This window comes from Carassius auratus, chromosome 3 (assembly GCF_003368295.1).
Source record: "Carassius auratus strain Wakin chromosome 3, ASM336829v1, whole genome shotgun sequence".
Lineage (NCBI taxonomy): Eukaryota > Metazoa > Chordata > Actinopteri > Cypriniformes > Cyprinidae > Carassius > Carassius auratus.
In genome coordinates, this window is record NC_039245.1 from 13,151,958 (window position 1) to 13,172,405 (window position 20,448).

General features: G+C 39.1%; 2 protein-coding genes across 3 annotated transcripts; one reads left to right on the forward strand and one right to left on the reverse strand.

Annotated features, from left to right (window-relative positions):
* Positions 1-165: 165 nt before the first annotated feature.
* On the reverse strand, positions 166-3,540 carry LOC113048628 (uncharacterized). Of its 2 annotated transcripts, none has more exons than XM_026210500.1 (5): positions 3,236-3,540; positions 1,913-2,151; positions 1,601-1,759; positions 1,389-1,481; positions 166-606 (listed from the first exon to the last, which is right to left on the reverse strand). In XM_026210500.1, the coding sequence occupies exons 1-5, from the start codon at positions 3,309-3,311 to the stop codon at positions 247-249; spliced, it is 927 nt and encodes a 308-aa protein (XP_026066285.1). In that variant the 5' UTR covers positions 3,312-3,540; the 3' UTR covers positions 166-246. The 2 variants fall into 2 exon arrangements, with proteins under 2 accessions (XP_026066285.1, XP_026066280.1); XM_026210495.1 differs by lacking the exon at positions 3,236-3,540 and adding an exon at positions 2,267-2,815.
* A 4,769-nt stretch (positions 3,541-8,309) lies between these two features.
* On the forward strand, positions 8,310-20,347 carry zc3h7ba (zinc finger CCCH-type containing 7Ba). The gene is made up of 23 exons (XM_026210468.1): positions 8,310-8,536; positions 9,890-9,965; positions 10,053-10,089; positions 10,227-10,424; positions 11,597-11,755; positions 11,937-12,017; positions 12,140-12,196; positions 12,331-12,370; positions 12,969-13,159; positions 13,260-13,503; positions 13,583-13,641; positions 13,725-13,827; positions 14,137-14,298; positions 14,390-14,595; positions 15,089-15,189; positions 15,274-15,452; positions 15,937-15,992; positions 16,117-16,355; positions 16,445-16,550; positions 16,744-16,852; positions 17,896-18,029; positions 18,125-18,294; positions 18,383-20,347. Exons 2-23 carry the CDS (start codon positions 9,907-9,909, stop codon positions 18,561-18,563), a joined length of 2,871 nt encoding a protein of 956 aa, XP_026066253.1. The 5' UTR covers positions 8,310-8,536; positions 9,890-9,906; the 3' UTR covers positions 18,564-20,347.
* Positions 20,348-20,448: the final 101 nt, after the last annotated feature.

Here is a 20,448-nt window from a genome sequence, read left to right on the forward strand (position 1 = left end):
GGGTCAATGTTTCTTTTTTTTAACATCTTTACAAAGTGTTCAAAAGCAGAGCTTGCAAGTATGTTACAAGTTTAGTACAGAACACCTTCCTACTACAGTTCTCTTATATTAAAACTATTCTAAAACCAAACAAGTAAACTTGAAATTCTTAAATGTGGATTATTATTTTTTTTCAACAATTGGAAAAAACTGAAGTACCTGTAAAACAGTACTCAACAATTTCTTTAGTTTTCTTAAAGACAGCTTCTATTCACTCAAACTAGCATCATGGCTATGATCTATTACTGCATCAGGCGATTTTTCAGTGATTGGATTTAAGATTTGAGTGACTTGTGGCCAAGGGACAAAATCACTCTTTGTATGAAGTCGAATGTGCATTTCAGTGCTGCAGGATACTCTAAGTTTAGAGCATAAATTAGTCCAAGAGCAGACACGTTGCTTGTGGAAGATTTTCAAGATCATCCACAAACACTGTACCTTCCAAAATGATTGCCGTTGTTGTGGCACCAAAATGCAGGGAGTAGTGTACAGTTGCAGAGCCCTCGGGTTAATCACTGTCAGAATACCGATTTCAACGTCCGACATGTCTTCATTGTCATCACAGTCCTAAAAATGGGAAAACATTAAAAAAATTAGGTCAAAGAAAGCCACAAAACATCTTTTAAAGGGATAGTTCACCCCAAAATGAAAAGTGTCTCATTTACTCACCCTCAAGTTGTTCTAAACCTGCACGAGTTTCTTTCTTCTGTTGAACTGAAAAGAAGATATTTTGATGAACGTTGGTAAACAGACAGTTGAGAGTAGACATTGACTTCCATAATAGGAAAAATACTATGGAAGTCAATTAAATTCTACTCTCAACTGTTTGATTACTGATATTCTTCGAAATATCTTCTTTTGTGTTCAGCTAGAAGAAAGAAACTCATACAGGTTTGGAACAACATAAGGGTAAGTAAATGACAATTTTTTCTGCGGTGAACTATCCCTTTAAGAGCACATACTCTCATTAAAATGTAAAACTAAACTAATAACATGGTATTTCTAAATGTAAAGGCCTTTTCAAACAGGACACAGGAGTGGATGCAGGGGGGAATACATACATCAAACAACTGCATGAAAAGACAAACTGAAGGCCAGCTATATTAATTAAAACTATGTCTTTCTTAGAAATGTTTTTTACTCATTTATGCAATATAAAATGTATCTTCTTTTACTGTCTTTTTCCCTAAATTTCTTATTTATCTTTCACTTTCTTTTCTCTATCCCTTTCTTTGTTTCAGTATCCTGACTGTTTTTCTTGCCTTCATAACTCTTCTTTCTAGATATCAAAACTGTTTGAAGAACAGTTTGCCTGTTAAATAAGAATCATCAGAGAAGAAAATACTTACAAAACATGTCTTGTAAAAATCGGAGGGGTCCTCTCCGAGGAGGAGTGGTAGGCCGTGAAGAATGGCTGTTCGTCCCGCATTGATGTTTGATTTCTGCAAAGTTATAAAAATGTATATTGAATAGCGCTTACACAACACAGAGCAAAAAACAACAGCAAAAGCAACATTTGTTTTGCTTTCGAAAAAGAATTGTAATAAGTCAAGGAGCTTACGTCATTTTCAATCTGCTGCAGAATCTTCTTAAGTTTGGAACCAATGTCTCCACCTTTAGCCCTGAAGATATCGATGAAACGTGGAGTAAATCTGTCCAGTTTTTGAAAGAATTCAGTTTGCAGGTTTTTGCCTGATATACGATTAAACTCTGCCATGATCTAAAAAAAAAAAAAGTAGTAGGACAAACTGACATTAAGCAATCACTTTTCACTGAAATGTCCAAGTATGAATTAACACCAAAACTGGTTAATGATAAATTTGCTTTGAAAATGTTCAAGATGAAATGATATAGGAAAACAATTAAGACTTACCTGACTATGTGTGAAGAGGGCTGGCCACCTTTCCACTGTATTCTTCACAGCAGGCTCCTTCTCTATCAATTCCTTTCTACGCAAGGCAAATGTAGAATTCATGTTCCGGGCTATCAGTGCAACGTTAAGACGACGTTTCTTCATTTCTTCCACCATCTCTTTCCTTTTGGACTCCATGCTGGCTTCATAAGATGATGGGTACTTTGATGTCAACTTTCCCTCAGAACATTCAGGAATTCCTGAGACAAAAATATGCAGTTCAGAACACTGTCCTCGCTGCATCATCTGTGAGCATTGATGGAATCAAGTATAATCCAGATATGGTTGTATATGTTGGTACTTGCTCAGGCCTACCTGATTTCAGACAGATTTTCAAAATTCTTGTCATCAACAGTGATGTTCTGTTTGTGTGTAAAGATCTGAGATGTTGGTACATTGAGCACCTGCGTTCTTTTGAACTGTGCAGTCCTGTGCTATCACTGTCACATATGGGCCACTAAGAGATATGTGGACGATGCGATTTGAGCATACACAAAATAAAAAGACAAAATAAGGTAACTGCTTGTTAGTTACGCCATCTTAATTTATCGTGTTGTTAATTTCCATGTGAACGACACGTGAGCATCGAACGTTCTAGAAAATTGTTTCGTTAAGGCCGCACAGGTTTTTACATCTTAATAAACCCCGAACTTATTACCGAACAGTTTATAAACTGTAACGTTACATAAAAACAGTGTTCAGTAAAAAACGATTTTTGCAAACTAGTAAAAGCCACTGGTCTCATTCGACATAAAACTACTTTAGTGTGCCTTTTCCTCTTACTGTACAATGAGCAAATTAAATTTGAGTTTTTATACGAAATGCATTAAGATTTATAAGTATTTATTCAAGAGCATACCTAACTTTACTGCCCCATCCCGAACAAGAGCTTAAATTCTTCGTCGACGTCGTCTTCTTCAAACACACACCATCCCATTGCGCATGCGCGAGACGAAAACGCATTTAAGAAACTAAAGTAGACTATTAGAAGAGTTGTTTTGTCTTATGCTGAAACTTACCCAATGGCCAGTAACTATATCAAGCTCTGTTAATAAAAAAATATAATAGACTGTGAAGCAGCAGCAGCTGATGGGCTTGAAAATAAGCTTTAATCTTCCCAGTTATTTTATGGCGCGAAGGAAAAAAGGTTCAGAATCTATAAATAAATAAATGCATGCACACGCACACGCACACGTGTGTGTGTGTGTGTGTGTGTGTGTGTGTGTGTGTGTTTATACGCAATACAATGACATCAAGGTTTATAAATGGTTGTTAAGAGCATACCTAGTTTTGCTGCCTCATCCCGAACACGAGCTGAGGTTCTTCTTCGTCGTCGTCTTCTTAACACAAACCGTTCCATTGCGCATGCGCGATTCGACAATGCATTTAAGAAATTAAAGTAGCCGATTAGAAGAGTAGTTTTGTCTTATGCTGAAACTTACCCAACGGCCAGTAACTATATCAAGCTCTATAAATAAAAATATAATAGACTGTGAAGCAGCGAAAGCTGATGGGCTTGCAAATAAGCTTTAATCTTCCCAGTTATTTTATATAGCAGGAAGGAAAAAAAGATTCAGAACCTATAAATAAATGCAAACGTGTGGGTGTGCGTATGTGTATGTGTATGTGTATGTGTATATATATATATATATATATATATATACACATATACACATATATATATATATATATATATATATAAATATACACATATACACATATATATATACACATATATATATATATATATATATACACATATATATATATATATATATATACACATATATATATATTCACACATATATATATATATATATATATATATATATATATATATATATATATATAATTGTAGGGCATTTACTAAAAAAAATATTAATTTCATTATTCATCATTATTATTATTATTACTATGCAAATTCTGTGCTCCAGAAATTTGCAACAGCTGAACATGCCTTTAGTACAATACACTTAACAATCATAAGTACATTGTACTAGATCTGTTTAGTTTAACTACCTAAGTTCACAGTACACAGTCTAATCAAGTTAATTCAACAAATTTTACAAAGTAAGTTAAATTCACTAGTTTTTCTTAAGTAGAATCAGCAATTACTTTTTACAGTGTGGGAAATGATAATATGTATATAAAAAATTATTTCTGGCTTTTGTGGAATTTAATGAAGTTACCTTTTCCTTTTCATGTTGGGTTATTGAAAGAAACACTCTTATACTTTTATATTTTGTTTGTTGTTTGGTTTCAATAAAGAACAATACAATTAGTGAACTTAATTTGTTAAATAATATACTGTATGCTTTAATTGCTAACAGTTTTCTTCTTTCTTTTGATGATCTGGACTTACAAAAGCGCTGTCAAGAGTTTTCATTTACACTTCTGAAGTTTTTGTTTACTATTGTTTTTGTTCACCATCCTTGATCAAAATCCCTCGAGGGGGCGGGGCTAGAAGCTGTGGGTTCTCATTGGCTGGTGAATTGTTGATTGACAACATCTTGACCTCAATGTCTACTTTAGGAATAAATTAAGAAATGGATCTTACATGTTTTCTTTAAGGTTTTTATAAAAAATTTTTTGCTCAGTGGCAAAACCCTTTAATTGTATAAGCTCAGCTGGTAACAATTTGTAATTGTGAAAATGTTGTTTGTTCTATGAGAACTGAAGAAAGCTATGGTATGAAATGTTTGCTCACTGGTCTGTTTTTACTTTTCTTTTTGAATGTGAAAAAGATGGAAATGTGCAAAGTTAAAAATTTTGCTCCCCACTCATTAGAGAAACAGGTGCAGCTGCTAAGTGGGTGCAGCTGAAGCGTCTCAACGCGTGGATATAAGCAGTGGGGATTGTAATTTCGTCGAGCTCACCCTCCTGTTTCCTTGGTGGATCGTACCTAATATTAGCGTATATGCCATTCTTCTAATGATGCACAGTAACAAGTACATTGCGTGTTATGGGAAGTGTTCCCAGTTCCAGTTTACTTAATTAATGCAGCCTTTAACGGATTTGGATATTACAAGCACATTAGTGTGTTATGTGTAAACCAGGTTAATGGGGTGGGGGGGGGGGTGAAATGCTATTTCATGCATACTGAGTTTTTTACACTGTTAAAGAGTTGGATTCCCATGCTAAACATGGACAAAGTTTCAAAAATTAAGTTGTACGTTTGAAGGAGTATTTCTGTTCCAAAAATACCTCTTCCGGTTTGTCACAAGTTTCGGAAAGTTTTTTTCGAGTATGGCTCTGTGTGACGTTAGATGGAGCGGAATTTCCTTATATGTGTCCTGAGGCACTTCTGCCGGAAGAGCGCACGCTCCCGTATAGCAGAGCACTGAGAGCACAACAGACTTCACTGATCAGAGCGAGAGTGTCGCGAAATGTCACAAAAGAAGTGTGTTTTTGGTTGCCAGGGCAAGACAACCCTGCACAGATTATCTAAAGAGAAACAGCATTAAGGGACCAGTGGATGGAGTTTATTTTTACAGAGCATCAACGGAGCTGTGCAAGTGTTTTTGTTTGTTCCCTGCATTTCGAAAATGCTTTTTTTACAAACAACGCCCAGTTTGACGACGGATTTGCGTATCGTTTATTTCTTAAGGATGATGCAATCCCAACGAAAAAGGGTCACGATCATGTGTTGGAACCGCAGGCGGTGAGTAAAACTGCTTCAAATATCTCTGCCTCCTTGTTAGTGCGTCCCCTCCCCTGCCGGAGACCCGGGTTCAAGCCCCGCTCGGAGCGAGTCGTTGCTGCTGCTGCTCTCGTTCAGTTTCAGCCTCGGGATCTGATTCTGGATCATAAATATACGCTGAATCTGACTGTAAACCATGGTTTGTTTTGGATGATGGTTGTTTCCTCAAGGTAATGTCAGCTTCCAAACGCTCTCAACGCAAAAGCCTACTCGCGCTCGTGATTCTTTAGCTCCGCCCACACGTCACGCCTCCAGTCGGTCGTGTTTTTCAGGGAAAAATCGGTACAGACTATCTTTCTCTTATGAATATAATAAAACTAAAGACATTTTGGAGTTATGAAGGATGCAGTACTACTCTATAGGTACTCAAGATTAACAAGATATTGAGTGAAAACGAGCATTTCACCCCCCCTTTAAAGAGATGGGTCTTTAATCTAGATTTAAACTGCAAGAGTGTGTCTGCCTCCCGAACAATGTTTATTCCAGAGTTTAGGCGCTAAATAGGAAAATGATCTGTCGCCCGCAGTTGATTTTGATATTCTAGGTATTATAGTTGCCTGAGTTTTGAGAATGCAGTGGACTTGGAGGAATACAATGTAAAAACAACTTGTTCAAATACTGAGGTGATAAACCATTCAGGGCTTTATAAGTAATAAGCAAGATTTTAAAATCTATACAATGTTTGATAGGGAGCCAGTTCAGTGTTGACAGGACCGGGCTAATATGGTCTAGTAAGAACTCTAGCCAAAGGATGAACAAAAGGACCAACGCCAGATGACCAATGAAGAAGATAAAGCAATGGACCAATGGATCAACACCAGATGACCAATGAGGAAGATAAAGCAATGGACCAAAACCAAAGGACCAATCAGCTAAGAAACTGAAAACATCCAACATGCACCAAATGACAAAGTTCAGTAATCAGGTAGATTTTAAAACACCAAATTAACGAAAAGCAAGAGAAATATTAATATTATTCTGTAGGATGAGTCAGATGTGGTTCAGCACCTGAAAGGCCTGTGCCAGTGCTGTGACTTAGTCTGTTCCTGTTTTAGTTTTTTTTACTGTAAAGTATAACCAATTATATTCAAACTTTAAAAATGATACTTTAATACAATTTTATATTCAAATTACTTGGAAAAATCCAAAGATTCCTAGGGGAACACAAAGATTTTGCCCGTGTAAACTACTGAAGAATAATTCCTAATTTTATTTCTCACCTCATATTTGATACATTTTCATGTTAAATTTGTGAATGACACAAATCATATTTTTTCTTGCTGAAAGCGAACCTGTATTAAATGTCATCTGGATCGTTTTTTTATTATTTTTATTATTATTATTAACTCAAGTCACACAACCTGACATTGGTCTCAATTTGATTAAATTTTATCAAATGACAGCTAAATGTGTAAAAAAAAAAGAAAAAAAAAGAAAAGAAAATTAGCCTTTGACATCAAGAACAAACTAGATCTAATTTGTCTTCTCCTGCTGTTTAAAAATTAATACGTTGATTTATTTTTGTCTAAATGATGCATGACTGCATGAATTTACTTACTTGGCCAATGAGTCGGCGAGATCTGCCACATCATCTGACTCCATCTGGACACCACCTGAAGAAAACACATGGACACAAGAGTTTAACATGATTTTAACTCTCCTGTTAAAGAGACAAAGTTCATATGTATTATAAAGATAACATCTGACAAACATTACAATCAAACCCACTACATTTTACTAACATTATTTACTATTATTAACAATGTAAATTAGTAATCAAAATATTTTCATAATATTAATTAAAATTCACTGATAACTTCATCCCAAGTAAACCTACTGTACATGTTAAAACGTAAAATATTCTTATAAATAATGTTAATGTTAAATTAGTTTAAAGAGTGGCGTGAGTGTAATCACTTAAAAATACGTTATTCACAGTGACTAAATTATTGTAGAGTTACTGCGCTGCTTGGAGGGAATTCAAGGCCACTGTAATCAACCAAAACTCAAGGACCCATTTATTTAACAAACTAACCAGTGTTGCCAGGTCATGACCGCAGTTTTCCTGTGGGATTGGGCAACTCTAACACTGTTGACACGGGTTGCTTTTCAACCCCGAAACTAATTGGTTTCAGGTTTTCTTTTTTTTTTTTTTTTTTTTACTAAAACAAAAAACAGGTCAATGCGTGTTTTTGAGAGTATATTCAGTGATTTATTTTATTTAAAACGTTTAAGGCATAGTATGTTAAATTTAAACTGTTTTTTTAATTGATTTCCAACATATACAAGTACTAAACAAATATAAACGACAAAAACGTAATGGTTTAAAATTAAGTTAAATAAAGTTCTAAGATAAAATAATATTTAACAACCGTTAATTCAGCACATTGTCACTGTCACGTGATACGTGTTACTTTACTCAGCGCCGGTCAGGATGAACCAATCACAGTTGTTCGTTGATTCCTTGACATGGTTTACTCGGACACAATTTTATAATCTTTGATATAGTGTATTTTAATTTGTATCCAGGTTATCAATTCTATAAATGAACATGCTCAAAATAATACATTTCCTATATTATATACGTTCCCAATAATGCGAAAAAACATCCAGAGAGTTGAACTTATTTGAATTAGGGACTGGGCTCTATCAGCCACCGAGCGCCTTCTGGCGGAGTCACCGCGAGCCGTTATTAGCTGGAGACGTTAGTCGGGTTCACGGAGAGGCAGCGGGGAAGCGTTCACAGAAATGCACTGGCAAATGTCTTGAGATCGATCAGATAATTATCTGTCAGCCGTTACACTAGTGTTTTGCACACAAACCGCCAGCCAAACACTCTCGAAAGTCAGAGGAAAGAGCTGTTTGTCGTGGTTTTCTCCAGACAGGTGAGTAAAGACTCTAACTGGAGTCATATGGAAAGTTTTCCAGTCCACAGCTGCGATTCTAATGTCAACTTTATCCTTTATCCTCTGCTTTTGTGACCGACTTTATGGAGTATTGTGTTGTCATTCTGGATGTTTGTTTCCAGCTGCTTCGGTTTCGTTTTTGTGGAAACTGTGTGTGGGAGGAAGTGAAGTCGTGTGAGTTTGGGCGTGTTTCAGTCTGTAACGTTAGTCAGAAAGATCTTGTGCCAGTTATGTGTTTACACGTAGAACTCACGAGGAATCTGTGTCGGTGACAGAAGCTCACAGTCCAACAGGATGACAGGGACAAGATAAGACTCAGATTATAAAAACAAAATGTTTTTTGGGGGGGCAGATACTGATTTTAACAAACACTTATCTGCCGATACCGATATTGGTCACTTCCTCTCTTATTTGAAATCGTGGCATCAACATAGATAGTATTTTGATCCTTTAAAAAGTAACTTTCCAGGATCATTAAAAACTCTTAAAGTGAGTAGTAACAAACTTAAGTGGTATAAGAAATGTCTTATAATTTCAAGACGTCTTCAGAAAATCTGAACAATTAAGACAGTAATATTTATACATTTTAAATGAACATAATTTATATGCTTGATTTATCGTTTTTCATAAAAATGGTTTAAAGGCTGAAATGCAGTTGTATAAGATTTTTGTTTTTGTGAAAACCTGTATATGAACTGTAAGTCATGTCATCTTATGGCTCAGTATTGTATGTTACCATAGACATTGTCCAACCAAATTCATACAGTGTTCATTTTACATTTAAAGTGGGTCATAAATTGCATTAAATAAAAAATAAAAATGTGCAAATACCCTGTAAATAGAGAATACAATTCCTTCCTTCACATTTGTTTATATACGTGTATTGAAAATATTTTTGATTGACAATAAAACTTTATTTTTATTCTTTTGAGCTAGTTAAATTAAAATATGGGCTAAATTACGGGCACCAAAATCTTAAGACCTGCACAAAGGGCGACCAGGGATCTTTACATTTTGCGAGCCCTGCTTTCCCATATTGTTTGCAAAATGATAACATGGAACGTTTCTTTAATGTTTTGTCTAATGATTTCTAAAAATAAAAAGTCTTGATCATTCAGAAATACCATTTTCGTAGCTTAACAGAAATGTTAGCTAAACGTTCTTATAACGCTATAATAATAATAATGCTGTCTCTGTAGCCAACTGGGTTTTGACTCATTGTTTGGTTAATAATGCACCCTTTCACATAAAAAGCATTGGTGTCTTTTGAGAGTGTATTGGTGAACAGCTGGTAAACGTGGACCTTTGCACACGTGTTTGTTTGTTTTCCAGGTCTGTGATGGTCTAACATGAGCGGTGAGCGTCAGAAGCGCCGGGAGAAGATCCAGAGAGCACTGAGCTTCATCAAGTACTGTGTTTTGAGGATCAGTCATTCCTGCTGACTGTCTTATTTCAGTCGTAATGTTGATTTCTGGTTTGTTATCCGTGTCTGCAGGTGTTCTCTGCCTTATCCGGATCCTGAAGGCTATGAGGTTAGGCTTGAGGAAATATTTGGCACGCTTATCCAAATCGAGACACATTCACATTTGCTCTCCGAAGTCTCCAGTTTGAGACTCAAAACAAATGTTAAAAACGTTCTCTTTTCTTCTGTCCTGTTGTTGTTCGTCAGGGGTTTGTGGTTCAGCTGGTGTGTGATCTCTTAGAAGAGGGCAATGCCTCGTTTCGAGAGGGTGACTGGACGCTGGCGCGGGGTCACTTCAGCGAGGCCGTCAATGTGGCGCTGTACGCTGAAGCCGAGGGGCTGAAGGTTCCCGCCGCCCTGCTGGAGAGTCTGTACATCAACCGCGCAGCCGTGCATCAGAACATGGTGAATGTGACGCCAAGAGCGACAGAAGTTGTTACCATCACTCAGATGCTTGTGATTTAAACCCAATGGGATTATTGCAGAAAATAAGCTCTGAGACCAACAAACACGTTTCTGATTCTTACAGGTTTTCCTCTTTACGATAATCAGATCACAACTTTTAGGAATGTCGAAGCCTAAATAAAATGGCCGGAGAATGAAAGCTACACTTAGAAACTATAAACAAACTTTGCAGTGAAGAAGGAAACCAATCACAAACGCAGACTCTTTGGCAATTTAGTTTTTTCTCAGATCAGATTTTTTTGTAGAGCTGTTCACGTTTGTTGTCTTAAATGTGTCTGATATCAGATTCACAGTGTGATCGGATCATGGTCGTGAACTGACCCGCATGCGCAAAATAATGATACGAATGGGGTTTCCAGGTTTTCACAACAAAATCCGCCCAATTGTTTCTCAAAACTAGTCTGAAACTAGCCCATCCATGTTCAGGGAGGAAAACATCACATTAGTGGGGTCGCGTCAAACCATGTAGTTTTAAACAGTAGCCAAATTCTGCTGGGAAACGTTAGATTTGGCAACATGGAAGTAAACACAGAGGATATAAAGTAAGCAGTTATGCGTCTTGATAACTTTGGGTACATAAAGTCTTTGAAGTGTCTCCCGTCATCGCAGAATTATGACGAACGTCGATCTGGAGTGACGTAAAAGTCACATGAATTCTGACATGATCTGAGCTGTATCTGATTTAGTACATCATGTAGAAGAAGCACAAGTCAGAATCGAAAAGATCAGTTTCCATGCAGTTTGTGCTACGGTCATGACAAAAACAGATTCGCCTTCAGTGTGAACGTAGCGTTCATGAGGCAGAAGATCTCGTGCAGTAGAAGTGTTTGATCTGTAAGTGCATGAGAGGATGATTTGAGCTGGACGTTTCCTGCTGACACGTCCCAAGCTTTATTTAACATCACAGCTGACACATATACTGTATGCAAGTGGTTATGTTTTGACTAAAGGGGAAATAACCTGATTTATTAATTAAGTCATGTAAACACGGCTGACTTGCGTTGTCAGTTTACCGGTGTGCATGTTAACAGAAGTGATCGAATTCAATCAGTCTCTGGATTTTGGTCTTTACAGTTCCCAATGCTTTGTATGTTTTGTGATGTGTCTGTCAGGGCGAGTTTGACAGCGGTGTGAAGGACTGTGATCTGGCTCTGGAGGTGTGTAAGGACAGCACTAAAGCGTTATATCGTAAAGCCGTGTGTCTGAAGGAGTCTGGGAAGCTGAGAGAGGCGTATGAGTGCAGCACTGCGTGTCTGCTGGCCTCACCGCAGGTACACAACACACATCTGCTAGGATCAAGTGTAAAACGCTAGTCAATGATTAAAAGGCCAGCCGTTAAAGACTTTTAGGAGGTCACAAGTGGTGGTTTCATGTTTTATTGCCCTCTGGAATATCTGCTTCATTAAGCCAAGCATTATTTTATCGGTTGTGTCTCTGTTTTCATGTTTTCAGGATCAGACGGTCAGTAATTTGTCCAAGGAGATCGCAGCCAGTCTGGGCTTGAAAAACAGAAAAGCGTACATCAGTTCTCACGTGAGTACCCAGAATCCTGTGCGTGCTGGTGAAATATTTTTACCAACATGTTTGAGTACAATAAGGAGATGTTTCAGAAAGATGATCATATTATTTCCCTGACACCTGTTCTTCTGTTTCAGAGGGAGAAAGCAGCAGGATCTGAGGACGACTGTGGCACGCCGGCACCTCTAGATGAGGCAGGACTTCATTTCTATACATATATATATATAAAACCTTTGATTTTAAACCTGTTTCTCATGATTATCAGTTGTGCATTACGCCGTAGCTAGCTGGAGATGAGTAGATTTAGACGTCTCGTGTTTGTTTGCAGGTTTCTTCTGTTGGGCTGGAGGAAGTGACTGACCCTGCAGGTATTTCAAACACACTGAATATCTCTTAGACACTTGTTTTCCTGAAGCTCAACACCAAGGTCATGCACCTGATTCCCAGAGAAGGCAGGACCTGAACGCTTGTTTTAAAGACAGTATCTCTTTTGATAAAACTGCCTGCCGAATAGAGGAGGAAAATTAGGATGCATTAAAAAAGTGACAGTAAAGACATTGACTAATCACTCTAATACGCTCAAAATTAGAATATCAGAATGATTTCTGAAGATCATGTGACACTAAAGACTGGAGGAATGATGCTGAAAATACAGCTGCACATCACAGAAATAAATTACATTTTATATTATATATTCAGTTAGAAAACAGTTATTTAAATTGTAAAAATATTTAACTTTTTATTTTTATTCTTGATCAAATAAATGCAGTATTGGTGACTTCATACCTATTTCCAATATTAATTAAATAAAAAAAAATTGGTACTTAATTGAAACTGATAAATTGCATGCTGTTTTCCATGCTGTTGTTATAGAAAATAAGTCAGTATATAGTGCACCGTATGCTAGTGTTTCATCACAGACACGTCTAGTCTGATTGTGTTGATGTTCAGTGTTTCTCTGTACAGCTGACTCTGATTGGCCGTCTCCTGTCTTGCCCGCGCCGGTCCCTGTGAGTGACTCCCATGAGTCCCTGGGTCAGTCCGGAGCCGTGCCGCTCTCAGTGCCCGTGTCTCAGTCGCTGGAGGACAGTGAGCTGATGGGAGACGAGCTGGACAGTCTGCTGGACTGTATGTCTAAAGAGGAAGACGCATCGCAGGTGAGGACACGGAGTAATCGGACAGTTACGAGTCGATTATAAAGTCCCTTAGCTGTTATAAATGCACTGCTTCTTGGGGCTCATTGCTTTATTCTGTCAGAGTGGAGTGGTTCCCAGCTCTCTGCTGTGCTTCCCGTCTCCTCGTCTTCCTCCAGCCTTCTTCTCCTCCTTCGGGAGTCAGCTGAACTCTCTGGACTCCTTCACTAAAGCTGAGCTGAGCCCCAACTCTTCCAGCGGTGATCTGGACGCGCTGGACTTCATCTGTCCGTCCCTCGTGTCCCCGCAGCGCCCTCTGGTGGTGGGAGGAGACGCGCTCGACTCACTGTCTGAATTCAGTCTGCCAGGTCTGCGTGTTCAGCTCGACTGATAACCTTGAACACGTGATGATGATTAGATTCTAGCGTGTGTTTATTTCTCTGTCAGGTGGGAAAGACTGTCGTAGTTTTCTGCCGTCGGTCAAACTGACAGGTTCTCCTCATACGGTAGGTTTGTGTTTTTGTCAGTCTGAAGGTGTGTAAGTGTTAGTGCAACTCTGAGTGTGTGTGTGTGTGTGTGTGTGTTACAGAGGAATGGTCACGTGATCTCGACTCTGTCCAGGCTGTCGAAGAACCCGCTGGAGCACACGCATGATTTCACTCAAGCCTGCAGCAGCTGCTTCACCAGTACAGGTGATTTTATTGTTTTATCATAGTTGTTTTATTTATCATTTTATCATTCTATCTTTTTCTGAAAAATCCTGTCATATGCACATAAACTGACAGTCACCACTTATAAGCTACTACTAAATATTGTAGAAACGTAATTTTCTGTAAAGTTGCTTTGAAATGATTTGTATCGTAAAAAGCACTATACAAATAAAAATCTTTATCTTTAGTTCTATTGTATCTCTAGTTCTGTTCATCATTCTATCTGAAACTCTATTAGTATTCTGGTCCATCTGTCTGTCTTTAGCTCATCTGTCCGTGTGTCTCCCTCAGGTCCAGGTGTGCTGGATTTTGAGCTGAGGTCTGATGTGACTCACAGATGTAAGAAGGATCTTCTGCTGTGCAGGAGAAGGGGCGGAGCTAGCTCTCCCTGGAGGCGGATCAGGCCCCGCCCAACTCGCAACAACTTCCAGGCGTCCTTCGTGCTCTGCAGAGGTGCTTCTCCTGTGAACCAGTCAGTGACTGAACTAGTGCTCACAGCGTGGATTAATCCTCCCTGTGTGTGTGTGTGTGTGTGTGTGCGCAGAGGTGTTGGAGAGTCAAGTGTGTAAGTACGGTGAGGGATGCACGTTTGCATATTGTCAAGAAGAGATAGACGTGTGGACGCAGGAGAGGCGTGGCTTACTGGTCAGAGAGCTGCTCTTCAATCCGCTCTCGACCAATGAGAGACAAGCACTCAGCGTCGTCGAGCTGCTGAACATACACTCGGGCATGTTCATGTTCCTCTGTGAGGTACGAGCACACACCTAATTTCATGAGTCAAGTCAGTGTAAAGTCCAGAGTCTTCAAATGAGGTGTTACTGAAGCAAGCAGTGTTCAGCTGGTCATGTGATCTCAATATAGCAGCCATAAGTGTTCATTTCAACTGTTAATTACTCTTTTATCTTCAGGGCTGTTCACCTCCAATAACCATATTAGCTCCACACAAACACATGCTAACGTTCAGTTTATTTTAAGTGTGCATTGCAGTTTAGTCGTCCGCTGCTTTAAATGAAGAAGCTTTTTGAAGAAGGATTGATTCTGATTGGCTGTAGATGTTTTTTTTTTTTATCACTTATTGGCTGTTTTGTTAGTGGTTCCAGTGATATTTTTTCTACATGCAATTGTCATGCAATTATCAATTTACATATGAAAAACAAATGCTATTCAACAAGTTGTAACAATGGCCTGTTGACCCCTCTGTCCGTTCTGCTGCTCAAACACGTGTTGTGTTGTTCTTGCACAGGCCTGTTTTGACTGCAAACCCAGAATGATCAGCAAACGCTGGAAGGAGAATCCGGCTCTGTGTGCCAACGCACCGACACCGCATCCGTTTGATAAGAAGAAGTGCGTGAGAAACATGGTGACGTGTGAATGAAGACGTCACAGCTGAATGATACGGATCATGAGTGCTCTCTGTCTCCCGGTCAGGTGTCTGGTTCATGTGATGAAGAGCAGCGCTGTGAGCTACAGTAAGATCCGAGCGCTGAGCTCCCGCTGTCAGTTCGATGTGTGTCGTCAAGAGCTGGCTTTGGCCTGTAAGAAGAAGGACTGCTGCTACGCTCACTCGCTCATGGAGCTGCAGATCTGGATCCTGCAGAGAGACACAGGTGCACAGACAACACCAGCAGCATCACATACATCTCTCACTCAACAGAGACAGGGAAGTATAAGAGTGTAAAGAACATTAGTTTGTGTTTGAACGTCACATTTACAGAAGACCTTTTGAATTTGTGCTTATCTCGTCTTCTGGGAAACATGCAAGTATTTTCTGGAGGGCAATACTAAATGAAAAAAATATATACATATTTAAACAAAATAAGAAAAAGGTCTTCATATCAATCAATCAAAGAAATCAAGAAGAATCATGTTTCTAAAAACAAATGTGCCGTTAAATTAACACATTAATACTAAACAGACCAACAATATGTCATTTTAAAATACAACAAAATGTTACATATACAAACTACTAACCTAAACTCAAATAAACATGATCTGCATTTATTCAAGACATTTCAGTGAAAGCATCACAGCGCACAGATAGTTTTCTGTGAGATCCTGCAGAAAAACTACTAAACTCATCTGTGTTTTCAGGAATCAGCCATGAAGAGATCGTGCAGGAGTCCAAAAAACACTGGAACAAACAGCGTGTGAGTCTCAGCTCAGTTATTATTGAGTAGAAATAGAAGTACTTTTACTCATTATTTACCCTGGTGCTCTAATAATCACATAGACTTTCACTAAGCATATGATGATGATTTCTGTTTCCATCAGCCTGCGGCCGTGGCTTCACACTCTACGAACAAAATCACTGCTGCTAAATCAAAGAGTCCAAGCAGAGCCGAGGAGACGAATGGGAAGCCGGGTCCCGTGCAGGGAACAGGAAGTGCTGAGGTCAAAGGTCACGGGCTGGAGCTGATGATGAAGTTTGTGTGCAGTCAGTGCTGGAAAGATGGGCTGCTCAGTGAACCGGACCGAGCTCTGAAATACTGCACTGCTAAAGCTAGACACAGGTGCAGAGGACGGACAGATGCACACACACACACACACACACACACACACACACACAGCTGTCTCACTCTCTTCCTCTGTCTCTCTTCAGCTGGACCAAAGACAGGAGGGTTTTACTGGTCAAATCTCATGAGAGGAAGAAGTGGGTCGCAGTGCGACCTTTGCCTTTCGCCAAGACCTTTCCTCAACAATACGACGTATGTGAAATCAGTGTGTTAGCTCTTTTTGAAGTAGGGATGTAAAATACACTGAACTTGTACTGTTAAAAACTCATTTGTTACACTGCAGGGCCATATAAAATGAATGAAAGGAGTGAATAAAACTCCAAATCAGTCAATTCAGATGTGAAAACCGAGCTCTTGGTGTCTAACGCTGAACGTTTCCACACAGATCTGTGTCCACGTGCTGAAGCAGCGTAAATGTCACTACATCGGGAACTGTAGTTTCGCTCACAGTCAGGAGGAGAAGGATCTGTGGACGTACATGAAGAACAACGGCTGTGAGCATCAAATCTAACACACAATCAACACTGGTGTTCAGTTGCAGTCGAATGAAGCATGTTCTTAATACGTTTGTGAAGTTCTGAGGAGTTTATGTAGAAATAGAAAAGGTTTGGTATATTTGGTCATGGCAACATTTGTAAATGACCGTTATAGCCATCAAAATACTAAAGTTCAAATAGTTTTTTTGATAATTATTGATCTAGGCAGTCAAGTGATTTCAGCTACATACAAGACTAGAAAAGTAGGATTTATTAAGTAGGTTTCAACCATTAAAAATCTAATATTCAACATACAATTTGACTGACAGCATTTCTTCAGGCAGAGGAGATCTAAAGCTTGATATGAATATTGTTTGATAAATGTGTGAAACATTGTATTGCAGTAATATTCGCTAAAATATGAATATAGCACCGCCTGGTGGTGGCCACCAATTTCCCTTCCATTCTGCCTCTGTTAACCTTGTTCAATAGCTGCTGAAATTTAATTGGCTGATGATTTCCATGTCTTTGAAGACACGTGAACAATAGGCAATGATGGCACCTTAGACAAAGACATTTCCTAACCCTAAGTCAATCGGACTAGTAGGGCTATACTTGGATTCAAGTTTTTTCCTGTTTCAGTGGCATAAATTCCCCAAGCTCTGCAAGTTTTCACGTGTGTCCTCAGATTGAGTGAATGCATAAATGCACCAATTTTGGTCAAAATATCTCATTCAGTTTAAGAATTATAGCCATTAAGTAGAAATGGCCATCTCCTGTGCCTTCATGGTGAAGTGCCTGAAATATTGATATTTCATTGACATTTGTCTCCAGAGTATCTTTCCGCACTGTTTTTTCTTAATCGGGATAAACCCTCATGATGAAATTGAAGTAGGAGATATACATTTTGTTCATCTTGAGCGAATAATTCCAATGATATAAGAACCTGAATTTAAAACAGCATGTATCTTACTGTCACCAGCGCAGTATGTTATTCTCCTAGAGATGGTCTGTCTGAATGAATGAATGGTTTAATTGAGCTCACATGTTCTCCGCTGCAGTCCGAGACATCCAGCAGGTGTTTGACGTCTGGTTCTCCACCTCCAATCAGAACCGAGCATTTGACTGCACCTCACCATCTCAGCCAATGGAGGAGAAGCTGATCACCATGCCGACAGACTTCGCTGAAGCCATGGTACGTTCGTTCTCAGCGTTCTCGTGTTGACTGTCCCTGCGTGTGCTGACGGAGCCGCTGGTGTGTGTGTGTGTGTGTGTGTGTTGGTGCCGCAGGACTACTTCTACTGTCCTCTGTGTGGGAAACACAGTAACAGTGATCGGCAGTGGCAGCAGCACATCTCCTCAGAGAAACACAAGCACCGAGTGTTCAGCGGAGAGGGAGAGGACGAGAGCCTGGCCTGGTCCCATCGCTTCCCTGGACCCTGCTTCTCCATCTGTCCCAGGTGCTCCATCATCAGCTGCAGCCAGTCAGTCACGCATGATGAAGGGGGTGTTGTTAACCGTGCTCTTTGTCCTCATTGGCTGAGACAGGTTGGATGAGGGCTGTGCTGATGGAGCGAGCTGTGACTTCGCTCACAGTGAGGAGGAGCTTCAGGAGTGGTGCAGACGGAGGGGCTTCCTGCGCAGGATGTTGGACAAGGCCAGAGCCGACATGCTGATCTCTCCAACCGACAACAACTTCGGGATCTACAACTTCCTGCTTCAGGACTGAACACACAGCCTCCCACTTGTACTGTGTCTGTGAGAGTTGGATCAGGTGAGAGTTAGCGCAGGTCCTGACGAGTGTTCACGTGTTTTAATGAAGCGGAAAGATGTCACACCTCCAGAACACATCTCATGTTTGATGAAGGATCTTTTACTTCATGTTCCTTAAAAAGAGAATAAATGTTGTTAATACTCTGAATAAAAGTAACTTTGTTTTACCTTTACTCTAACTCAGTTTATGAAAGAAACAAACATTATTCACCTTAATCACAGTATAATGCAGTAAACATTATTTTTGTGAAGCTCTTTTTTGTATTTTATTTGTTGTTGAGTATATTCTACTTTTATTTATTGATGCTTTTATAATTGATGTGAATCAGTGGAAATGGATCTTTACTGATGATCGCCTCAAACCTGCTTCTCCTTTCAAGTTTATTTTGCTTGTGCACAAAAAGTCAGTGTTAAAGTCTTCCAATCATTACATGTCTTATTTACTCGTGTCATTACAACTTTTGAGCTAGGCTTTGGTGAACAAGTCAGTATCTGAGAATTAAAGAGGAAGTGAGTTAAACGGTTAAGTAAATGAGACTGAAGAGTGTTTTAATGTTATGTGATCTCATGCCTCGCTCAGACTACACGTCTTCAACCGTCGGCAGATGGCTCTGCTGCTCAGACTACATGACTGCTGTCTGTCTTGAGCTCATTGTGCTGTTCACACGATGGTAATGATCTGCAACGGGGGTCACACACTACACCAGCTCACAACAACTCAATCCTGTCCTCAGATCAATGGACGTGAACATGGACATGGGGAACAAATTGGCTAACTTCATTTTGTAATTCACTCTTCACTGGGAGTGTGTTTGATAAGTGAAGAACCGATCTTAATGTTGTCTGACAAATAATGGTGTATTGACATTTTTCCATGTTTTGAACATCATACCTTCTAGGGCAGCAAGATATTTCATAATCACATCACAGGATGTGTGATATTTAGTATCGTGATCGATAATCCGTATGGGCCAGGGTTCGAATCACAGGTGATTCTTGGATTAATCGCCAAGTTTAACCATCATACAATGAAGGGTTCATCATTTGCATGTGTTTCAGGTCCTGTCTGTCTAAACATTCAAGCGCAAGAAGGCACAAAATAGAGCTCAATTCTGAACAGGTGTTGTTTTCTGTGCTCACACACAGAGCCACGCAGGTGCAGCTCAACACTGAATTCAGTTTGTCTATTTGTGCCTGAAGTGACACTTAACGGGGCAAAATGCATGTCTCTGCAAGTGTCCTTATAAACACAGTTGTTTATGACTTCGATGAAGGTAAACACCTGACAAAGAAACAAACGTATGTGTAACCGTATACTGATTCACAGCAGTTTAATGTTCCTGATGCTTTCTGTGTCATGAATGTTAATCAATCAACAAAACAAAGAGAAAAAACACTTTAAATGTATACAGTGTAGCCGTTACAGTTTTATTTTACAGTTGATTATTCAGTTTCTGTTCCTGAGAACTGTTAGACTGGCCTGAAAAATATAAAGCGCTGTTTATCTTTGTTCTATTATATTTATCTATGCATGTATATTGTTTATTTTCTATGTTGATTTACTCGCCAGTTTTTTTTTTTTTTTTTCTTTTATTATTCAAGTCATCTGGTGATTTGCAGTATATATCACAGAAAAACTAAATATGGCATTGTGAGTTTTTTTCCAACATTGTGCAGCCCTTGATGTTTTTTCATGCTGGAGCTAGGAATGAGGAAGAGATGATGGCCCTGCTGAAAAAAAATTTAAATAAAAATAAACAATAGAAACTCATCACAGAGATTCTATTGGTTTCCATTACATATTACAAAGCATCAAGTATTAACCATTCAAACTGGTTTCC

Excerpts from the sequence above, each read along its gene's own strand:
- LOC113048628 (XM_026210495.1), bottom strand. The coding sequence starts at position 2,348 with ATGTACCAACATCTCAGATCTTTACACACAAACAGAACATCACTGTTG. Across the intron at positions 1,760-1,912 it reads CCCTCTTCACACATAGTCAG|ATCATGGCAGAGTTTAATCG; the intron begins GTAAGTCTTAAT and ends TTTTTTTTTTAG. Across the intron at positions 607-1,388 it reads ATTTTTACAAGACATGTTTT|GACTGTGATGACAATGAAGA; the intron begins GTAAGTATTTTC and ends TCCCATTTTTAG.
- zc3h7ba (XM_026210468.1), top strand. The coding sequence starts at position 9,907 with ATGAGCGGTGAGCGTCAGAAGCGCCGGGAGAAGATCCAGAGAGCACTG. Across the intron at positions 13,160-13,259 it reads AAGAGGAAGACGCATCGCAG|AGTGGAGTGGTTCCCAGCTC; the intron begins GTGAGGACACGG and ends TTATTCTGTCAG. Across the intron at positions 18,030-18,124 it reads CAGACTTCGCTGAAGCCATG|GACTACTTCTACTGTCCTCT; the intron begins GTACGTTCGTTC and ends TTGGTGCCGCAG.